Source organism: Panicum virgatum, chromosome 4N, assembly GCF_016808335.1.
Source record: "Panicum virgatum strain AP13 chromosome 4N, P.virgatum_v5, whole genome shotgun sequence".
In the NCBI taxonomy this organism is placed as follows: Eukaryota; Viridiplantae; Streptophyta; class Magnoliopsida; order Poales; family Poaceae; genus Panicum; species Panicum virgatum.
This window is the reverse complement of record NC_053148.1, coordinates 18,186,453-18,196,947: the sequence shown is the minus strand read 5'-3', so window position 1 is coordinate 18,196,947 and position 10,495 is coordinate 18,186,453. Positions and strand designations below refer to the sequence as shown.

General features: G+C 43.1%; 1 protein-coding gene across 1 annotated transcript; it reads left to right on the top strand.

Annotated features, from left to right (window-relative positions):
• The first annotated feature begins 1,121 nt into the window (after nt 1–1,121).
• Nucleotides 1,122–7,257, top strand: LOC120670239 (BURP domain-containing protein 12-like). The gene is made up of 4 exons (XM_039950308.1): nt 1,122–1,194; nt 1,532–1,697; nt 4,677–5,861; nt 6,309–7,257. Exons 1-4 carry the CDS (start codon nt 1,141–1,143, stop codon nt 7,058–7,060), a joined length of 2,157 nt encoding a protein of 718 aa, XP_039806242.1. The 5' UTR covers nt 1,122–1,140; the 3' UTR covers nt 7,061–7,257.
• The last annotated feature ends 3,238 nt before the right edge of the window (nt 7,258–10,495 follow it).

Here is a 10,495-nt window from a genome sequence, read left to right as displayed (position 1 = left end):
GCCGCCACCGGATCCACCCCACCCACCGCTGGATCCATCCCGCTCGCGGATCGAGCGCCCGCGATCCGGTCAAGCACGGATCGAGGTGGCGGCGCGTGTCCTCGGCTCGGCAAGCTCCCGTGCGGTGTGGCGCGATCCTCCTCCCTTCCCGCCCCGGCCGCTGTGTGCCCCTCGTCGGAGGTGCAGCCGGTGTCGGGGGCGCGCGGTGGCGGTGGCGGTGGCGATGGTGGGCGTCGGGCGGCATGTAGAGAGAGAGAGAGGAGTTAGTGCGGCTGGGATAAGGGAGGGGAGGGAGAGTTAGGATTTTTTTTTTTCCATTATATACGACTACTCAGCAAATGGGCTCATATGGATCTTGGTGGGATTCGTCTATTAACCGAGGCAGACCTTTATAAGAGGCTCGCCTCCAAAAATAGGACTATTAATCTAAGCATACGTCTTAATTTTGACCGCCTCGATTAATTGGTTTTGCGAGGTAGTTTTCTTAATCACCTCAGTTAATCGATACTATTAACAGATGCGGTCGAAGTTTCTGCCCGCCTCAAAGGTGTTTTAAAAAGATCGTGGTAAATTATTTTTTTGTAGTAGCGCCCACCTCTAAAATTACATTTTACTCGCTTCTAACAACTATTTTCTCGTAGTAGTGACAGATAATTTTTGACTGTTGGTAAAATTGCTTTCTGTAGTAGTGATAAGCGACTAGCTACCATCAATATCGGATCTAACTTTGGTATGTATATACATGGTGGGTGGACGGAAGGATATTTCTCCAGTAGTAACCTTCTTATTAATTAGCAGGTGGACATAGGTACCGTCATATCAACCAGGTGTTAATTAAACCACCAAATCTCTAGACATTATTACCCTCTCACAAGCCATAGTATGTTGGAGGCGCCGAAGCATTATTATTGGCGCGTATTCTACATCGCCATCACACGTATGCTTTCGGGCCATACAATTTCCGTAATAATGATTCATCGAACAACAACGACCAGTGACCTACGCGATCGATGCTGTCGTTGACCGAAACTGACGATAATCCTAGCTGTACAGTGTAAGCGTTGCTGTTTGGCCCTATAAATAGCCACCTGCCGGGCACGAATAGGGAGACACAAAGCTAGTCCAAACTGGTACGGCGCGATGCACAAGCTCAACATGGATGCCATGGCGTCACTCGTTATAGTGCTCCTCCTGGTGAGTGTGTATATTTATGCATATTTGTAGCGGCGAGAGTACCGCAAAATGGTACCATTTTTCGCAACCGCGCCTGAGCACGTTTTTTATTGATAAAAGGAGAAAATATAGTACAAAAGACAGGTTGGTTTCATGATGAAACCAGCCCATGTATTCATATATACATCCCTGCATTACGGGTGACCGTTCCGTTCCGTTCCATTTTCATTTTCGAATTCAAACGGTCCGTGCCATATACCTATTGGCAGTAGATCGAGAAAGGCTTGTTCTAACCAGGTAAATACATTTCATTATTTTAATTATTATACTAATGTATATGGATGCCGCATGCGTGCAGGTTACTGGAGCAGGAGCAAGCAAAGATGTAGATCGCCCGGCTGCTGCGGCTGCGGCTGCCGTGACGTCGTCGTCTAGAACGATGGCGCCAATGGAGTATTGGCGAGCAGTGCTTCCCCTGACTCCGATACCCCAAGCCATACACGACCTGTTGACCCATTCTACAGGTATATGTTAATACTTCCTCCGTTCTAAATTATAAGTCATTCCAAGAATCTTGGAGGATCAAACCATCTCAAAGTTTGACTAAAATTATAGAGAGAAACACAAAGATTTATGACATCAAATAGGTATACTATGAAAATATAGCTAACAAAGAATCTAATGATATTTAATTGGTATCATAAATGTTATTATGTTGTCATATAAATTTGGTCAAATTTGAAAAACTTTGACTTTTTAAGATTTTTGGAATGACTTATAATTTAGAACGGAGGGAGTATGTAATATGAGCCTCTCTCTCTCTCACACACACATCGAGTGACTAAAATAATCTTTGCTACCTCTAGCTATCTTAGTTTACTTCTGCAAACTGGGTCATGTCAGACAATAAGCTATGCCTTGTTCCAGCAATAGTTTCCTGAACTATATATGGACATGATAACATGGGTTTGCATATGCGGACGACTATATATCGCCAGCTACACTTGTGACGCCAGAAGAGTCTTCCATGTAGGCCAACTAAGGGAACTAGCCAGGTTGGCACGCTATGCGCATCTATACCAAAAAAAAATTGGTCTAAAGTAAAATAGGAAACTACTATTCATTTAAAGCAACATCATATGGATGTATTGAATCAAATCTAAAAGTTACAGTAAATAGGCATACTAGTTTAGAGTCTGAGAGCGCGCTAATTCCAAACTTTTAGTACAGAGGTACATATAATTTTTGTAGAAATTCACTACTTTTTAGTGTCAGTAGGTATAGTTTATGGATTGGATTACATTGGTTATTGAGTTTAGTAGAAAAAAATTAGATTAGCAATGAATGAATAATTCAATTATATTTTATATAAAAATAGAGGGCTACCACGTGTGAATATGGTATACAAAATCTAGTTATTATTTTTATATAGAGAGAATAATTAAATATATTTATATTTTCAAATAATGGAAGAATCACAATAGAACCGTGGATCCCACCAATCAATGTGCGTGGATCCCATTTGAATAGTATATGAGTCCCACGTAAAATAGTACGTGGGTCTCATATAAATAGTACGTGAGTGCCACGTTAACAGTTTGTGTGGATCCCACGTGGAGCCACAGCGTGAGCCGTTACTTCAAATCTTGGAGCTTTAGTATATACAGTAAAATTCAGCCTGAAGAATGAACTTGTGCTCATCACATGTTCGGCCCAATCTGGCTGGCTGATAGGCCACCGGACCAATCTGTTAATGGGCCAAATTTTCTTTCTACAAGTAAACATTAACATTAATACTCAGACATCAATATCATTACATTACAGCAAAAAAAATTACACTATCTTGGTCTTGGGTGAAGTGCATGGGTACGTTGATCTATCCTTCGTTGGCGTAAAGTATTTCTTCGTTTTCCTTTCTTTCTTCTTTTCCTTTTATTTTCTTATTGGTTCTTGATTATTCCTGTTTATTTTTTATTTCACATGAGATGGTATCATTAATTTCCTTAGGTTACATATCAATCTTGAGATTCGTTGTGATTTGTGAATCCCAACCCAACAATGGGCTGGCTGGTGGACACTAGGCCTACAGCAAACTATTATGAGCGGCCTGAGTAAAGCATGTGGACCAGCGGGCTAGCTGGGATGCACACTTCCGCAGGACGGAAACTTTTTTTTTTTGTCACAGAAGTGATGCATAATCGCACCCTTTACATGTACCCATATTTTGCTAATAACAGAATCTTTTTCTAGTGCACTGTCATAGAAGGAGACTAGAAAGGGCTGCCCCGTTATGATTTTAGAAGGTAGCAGGCTAGCAGCCGTTATGATTTTAGAAGGTAGCAGGGGTCCAACCAGCTTTGCTGGCCGAGAGCAAACTCCGATCGCAAGTAGCTTGCAAGAGCATCTGCATTGAGTATGGTTAAGGAAAAGTTTTAATGGATATGAAAGTACTTTCTCCAATCATGGAATAGTGATCAATAACAGGGGTAAAATTTAGGTTATTTATAAAAAATTATCTATCATTTACAAAAATTAAATTCAAATTATTTTTGAATGAATTTCAATTCTGCACTGTCCAAAACTTTTCTAGGTCAACTATTTCTATAACATATTACTACTATTAAAATTACATTCATTAGGAAGTTGCTTTGAAAATGAATCCAATTTATTTCATGGCATGCAAATGGGTGCCTGGATGTAGTGATTAGGTGGTCTCAGTAGCACTCCTTAGGTCCTAGGTTCGACTCTCCGTCGAAGCGAATTTAAGGATGAGGTTAAAAAATCCCCTCGCATGTCCTCGCACCAAAGCACATGGAGGCAGTGGCCCGAAGGACGGCCTATTCTCACGAGGGCAATGACAAGCGGTTTGTGTAAGGGTGGGGGCAGGAGTTCGTGGGTTCATGGATTTTCTCGGCCTGCGTGAGAAGGCCTCTTATTACATGTAATGCCCGGGGGTGCTTACCCCTCGCACGACGAGTTTTTTTATCAATTTCATGACACATATATAATTTACATATTGTGAACCAATTATTAGTAAAACTATAGGATCAGATAGTAACAAACTATCATAAAGGTGTATTGTATAGTTATCCATGCTTCATTTAAATACTAGAAATTCTCCAAATTTCATAATAATGCACTCCATCCAGTATATCTATATTTGTCTGATTTAGTTTTCTATGTACAAAGCTTTCTATTTGCATTTGTCGTTAGTTTTCTATGTACAAAGCTTTCTATTTGCATTTGTCCGGGTTTATTTTTTGTTTCCATTATAGTTGGCTTATTTTTCAACATTATATTCAAATTGATGGTAGCTAGGTTAGTGTTATTACAATTTGGTTTTCTAGTTTCATAGGTCATGACTGATAGTAACATGTTTGATATAAGGATTTAAATGGAATTCGTAACAAAAAGTTTCATATTTCATATTCCTAACTATAAGTTGTGTTCAAATTTGTATTATGCCCACTAATCCAACTATTTTAATTTTCATGGGACAAAAGCCAAAGAGGACTTAAGGAAGATTTCAACATCATATACCTCCCAAATTCAGAAGGATCCAAGAAAGACCATAGAATCCTATGGATATCAAGGTAATGAAGATGATCTAAGAAAGGCCACCATATCATACAGATCTAAAGGTGAGGACAACCTAAGATCGATAAGCACATCATATGGTTCCCAAGGTGAGGACATAAGAACGATCAGCACATCATATGAGTCCCAAGGTGATGGCTTAATAAAGATCAGCACATCATATGGGCCCCAAGGTGAGGATGACTTAAGAACGATAAGCACATCATATGGGTCGCAAGGTGAGGACATAAGAACGATTAGCACATCATATGGGTCTCAAGGTGATGACTTAAGAAAAATCAGCACATCATATGGGTCCCAAGGTGAGGACTTAAAGAAGATCAGCACATCATATGGGTCCCAAGGTGAGGACTTAAGGAAGATTAGCACATTATATGGGTCCCAAGGTGAGGACATAAGAACGATCAGCACATCATATGGATCCCAAGGTGACGACTTAAGAAAGATCAGCACATCATATGGGTCCCAAGGTGAGGACTTAAGGAAGATCAGCACATCATATGGGTCCCAAGGTGAGGACTTAAAAAAGATCAACACATCATATGGGTCCCAAGGTGAGGACATAAGAACGATCAGCACATCATATGGGTCCCAAGGTGATGATGTAAGAAAGATCAGCACATCATATGGGTCCCAAGGTGAGAACTTAAGGAAGATCAGCACATCTTATGGGTCCCAAGGTAAGGATTTAAGGAAGATTAGCACATCATATGGGTCCCAAGGTGAGGACTTCAGAACAATCAGCACAACATATGGGTCACAAGATGAGGACATAAGAACGATTAGCACATCATATGGATCCCAAGGTGATGATTTAAGGAAGATTAGCACATCATATGGGTCCCAAGGTAAGGACTTAAGAACTATTAGCACATCATATGGGTCCCAAGGTAAGGACATAAGAACGATCAGCACATCATATGAATCTCAAGGTGATGATTTAAGGAAGATCAGCACATCGTATGAGTCCCAAGGTGAGGATTTAAGAAAGATCAGCACATCATATGATTCTCAAAAAGAGGACCCTTCATCAATGGTCACCGCATGTGACCACAAACGGGGTGTAAGTGAGAAAGGTGAAGCAAGCAAAGGTGAGTCCCTTTTTTGGAAAATGGTCATTTACTTTATTATTGTTTTATTCACTTCGTACTAGCTAGCAAGTGCGTATAAAACCATTCCAGGTCTAAATTTTTATGTAATGTCAATATTATTTTGAGTTAAGCATGCTATGATATATATGACACCATAAAACAAGTAACTTGTTGTTTGTGTCCAACAAAGATGACAAAATGACACCTAACTCTTTTGGGCGAGCATTTGTTGTACATATAGGGGAATGCTTTTTAATCCAAAGTCAATTTTGACTAAATTCTTAATTATACACTTTTAGTATATATCATCATATTAAGTAGAGGAATACTCCAATAACAGTTAATTGCATGATGATGTTGTAGGTCTGTAATTTAGTGCTTTACAAATGTTATGTAAATTGGTACTTCTGAAATGGGATACAATTTATGCCCTCAAACTTGTTTCAGGGGATAGGCATGCCCATGAGCACGTTCACAACCACAACAACGTCAACAGGCTAGCAGACGTGTTTTTCTTCCAGGACGTCCTACGGCCAGGGTCCGTGGTCACGCCGACCATCCCAGTGACTACCACCCTGCCATCGCTGCTACCGCGCCGTGAGGCCGACTCCCTCCCATTCTCCACGGCGCGATTGCGCGACATCCTTGCCATGTTCGCTCCGGCATCCCTCGCCATGGCAGATGAGATACGGTCGACTCTCGACTCCTGCGAGCACCCACGTCCACTCCCAGGCGAGAAGGCCGGCTGCGCCACCTCCCTCGAGTCCCTCGCCAAGCTCCCTGCTGCCCTCCTCGGCACACGCAACGTTCGCGCTTTCTCCGGCGACATGCCCGTCGACCCGGCGGGCACGGCGGCTCGACGGGGGAGGTACAACGTCACGGCCGTGCGGAAGCTATCCGAGTCGCCGGTCGCCGCGACGTGCCATGACCTGACCTACCCCTATGCGGTGTTCTACTGCCACACGACCAACCAGGTGGCGACGTACCAGGTGACGCTGGCGGCCGAGGACGGCAGGGCGCCGGCGATGGAGGCGCTGGCAGTGTGCCACCTCGACACATCACAATGGACCCCCAGGCAACCGTTCTTAGTGGCGCATAACCTAAAGCCAGGTGATGTGGCGGTTTGCCATTTTCTTTCTAAGCTCAGCATCACCTGGGTCCCGGCCGGCGAGCAAGGAGGCGCACGTGAAGCCTGGTAGAACACGGAGTACCCGAGAGCATTTGTGTGAGCTCTGATCTGTGGCTTTTGTTTATAACGCGTATGGAACACAACGTGGCTCCAGTACTAAATAAAAGCCGCGTGAACACGTATTGTAATTGTGATTTGTTTAATAAGAAACAGGTTGTGATTGTGGTTTGGCTAAACAATTAGTCATATCAGTTTGTATTTACCTAAGCAAGTGGAGGTTAAGATTTCAGACTTCTCTTCAGGTATAGCCGTAGGAATTCCGATGCCATACCAATAAAGTATTAAATAATAACGTAAGAAATCATGGGCTACGAGCTTAGCGGAGGCCATCCAAAACTACTAGTGCGCTCTAGCGTCCCCTATTGCGTCGCTACGACGTAGCAGAACAAACGTGAGACTTAACATCAACCTTTTGTCTTCTCCCGTCCTTATCCTGATCTCACGTTGGCTCCTACCCCACGACATAAGGGCGAGTGTGAAGGGTCGGGTCCGACTTAAGGTGGGTCCCATGTCAGATTGAGGCCAGCTATGTTATGTATAATAAGGCCACTGTAGCTCTTAAGGTGAATCCCGCTTCAAAGTTAAAATAGTCTATCCATCCTGTCTCATCTGTCTCAGTCTGCACTCTCCTGCTGGTTGTTGCTCCACACGAGCTGAACTCCCGTGAGCATATCATGGCCCCACAACTATCCTTTCTTTGATTCCTTTTCAGCTTAAGATCGGACCTCAAGCTTGAGGTGGGGTTCTAAACATTTTGGGCTTAAGACCTCCTTGGGACCCCTCTCTTATGCATAAGGTTGACCTTATTAATCGTCTAGTCGTACCTTATCTCCGTGCTGCCCGATGTTTCTGCTGCTGCACAAGCTCCCGTGAGTTGTGACGTGAGGCAGGAGGCAGGAGGCAGGAGGCAGGAGGCAGAGCAAACAAGTGGTGGTGGCGGCGGAGGGCCTGATGTCCTGCGCTGGCTGGGATACTTGCGCCACAGCCCGTGACAACAACTCGGTCCTCATGTGGCACTTCTCAGGCAACGTCTATCGGAAAGTCGTCTCCTATAATAGAAGGTGTATTTCTATATTACGCCTCAGTTACCTATATTTACTTGCTGTAACGGTTAAACTGTAACCGCTTAATTCGCGTTGACTTGCTGTAAAAACAAACCGGAAGTAGCAAGGATTTTAAGTCCTAGTGCGCCGGGGAGGGAACGCAAGAAGCAGATCTACCAACTATAATTATTGTTCTTCCTGCATAGGTGTAGCTTTTATTGCATTTTCTTTTGGATTTACTTTTAATCCATAGAATTAGTTCCAGTTGGATCGATCGGATCCTAACAAGGGTATGAGAGCTCCATCGTTATCCTCAGAAGCAAATCTTAGAGAAAATTTGGGAGTGGGGCAGTTCAGGCTTACCTGGTGAAATCCCACCCTACCCTCTCTCTCCGATCCCCCCTTTTCTTCTTTGTCGACCAATCTTTTAGGGATCGGCGATTCAAGCTTACCCTGCAGGAATCCCGTCCGTTCTTCCCCAAATTTTTCGTCGGTCGCGAGATTCTTGTCCCACAATCATTGTACACAACGATCAGTGTGGCTAGGGTTGTGTGGCATCTATTCGTGCGCAAAATTCCGAGTGCCAATCTGGTCATTGTTCCGGAGGTGTTGGAAGGGAAGCACATCTAGATTTGGGTTACGAAGCTAGTAGAAATTCGTTTTTGCCTAATTCCTCCCATTGATCGTCTTCCTCAATACAACGTGGAGGAGCTGCCACGGTGCGTCAGCCACCACCCAATCTAGCGTGACGCCCATGCTACGAGGACCAAATGACTCAGCCGCCTCCCCCTGTGTCGCTCTTTACTCAGTCGGGTCCCCATACAGGACTCTGCAAAATTCTAAAGTATGATCTAGTAAACTATCGAAATAGAACAATCAAATATTGAATATAATACAATATATTATATAAGAATGGAACATGCAAAGAATTGTACCTATTTATCTTAGTTGCACAATCTTTACTTAATTTTTTTTTATTTTTATTGTATTTCTTAAAATAAAATATTCAATGATATATAATCAATCTTCTCCAACATCTCTGAAGTGCCATCATGATCAAATCATTAAGTATGATTTGTTGGAATCATATTTTCTAGAACACTTTGCAAAAAATATGACATCAAGCGATCTTTATATCACAAAAGATGAATGTGTGAGCATGAGTGGTGATGTCGTGATTGCGTAAAGATGAATCGGCGGCTGCCAAGACTCGGAGTAGCATTTTGGCCAGCGTAGCCTCAAAATTTAGCCTGGATAATCTAAAGGCTGGGCACTAAACGGGTTGGTCCCTAAAAGGATTGGGCTCTATTATTATATAATTTTGATCTAAAAATATTTAAGAGCCAAATTGGATTGTGAAAGGCTACCAAAGATATGATCCGTTACCACACCCCTAGTTATATTTGGGCTGCCAAGTTAGGAACAATGTATCTAGTTAATAATTATTGGACTAATGAGCATAAACATGATAGACTACGTAAAAATTTTGGCGCCCAAGAAAATGGGGCCTGTGCGGCCGCACGGCCGCACACCCTTCCGCCCGGCTCTAAATTCAATGGCAAGGCATGATCAGAGTTCCCGGAGCTCCCCATAGCACTCCAACGGCTGCGGGTAGGAATATGAGATAGGGACGCTAAAAATCTGATGCCGCTACAACATTTAGCAGATAAAAGTGGTGCAATAGCGGCTTTAGCTCCAGCAGCCACGAGTACAGAAAATATCTTTAGTTCTAGTCGGGAAAATCTGTAGTCCTGATTTCTCAACCGGAATTACCAATCCGTCCTGCACTTCCCGGATAATCAGCAACAGGTTGTGACTCCTTCCATTTCAGGCAGTTGTTCTTGTGGTGGCCCATTACATTGCAGATGAAACACACTTTATCTTTTGGGTATATCCCCACAAAGTGGCCTGACTCCCCGCAATTGAAGCAAGCTCCTATACATATGAGACCTTTACGACGTGGAATAGAAAAAGCATCGAACGGCGGTTTACCAAGTCTGATAATCGGACGGCAGCCCTTGATAGATGGCGATACAAAGATCGCACGCGGGGTCACTCGCGCGACGAGGCACCATCGTCTCCTCTAATTTATTAGTTGTATACTAGATGTGTGCCCGGGCGGGTGAAATAATTTTTCTCCATGAGCATCAATGTGTATGAAAGCATATATTTAGCTTTCCTACAAGATTGGAAGAATAAAGTGTACAATACCACTTACAAAAAATGAAACTTGGTAACACTGATGGACCTTCGCATGGACCTTTCTTGTCCCCTCCACCTTTAGTCAGTCCACCCAACAACTCCCCTCTAGGCACCTCTGCATGTACTTATAGTATATATCGCAAGGTGAACCAAACAATTAATGAACTAATCAAACTATCAAATAAACACCAGAAAAGAGG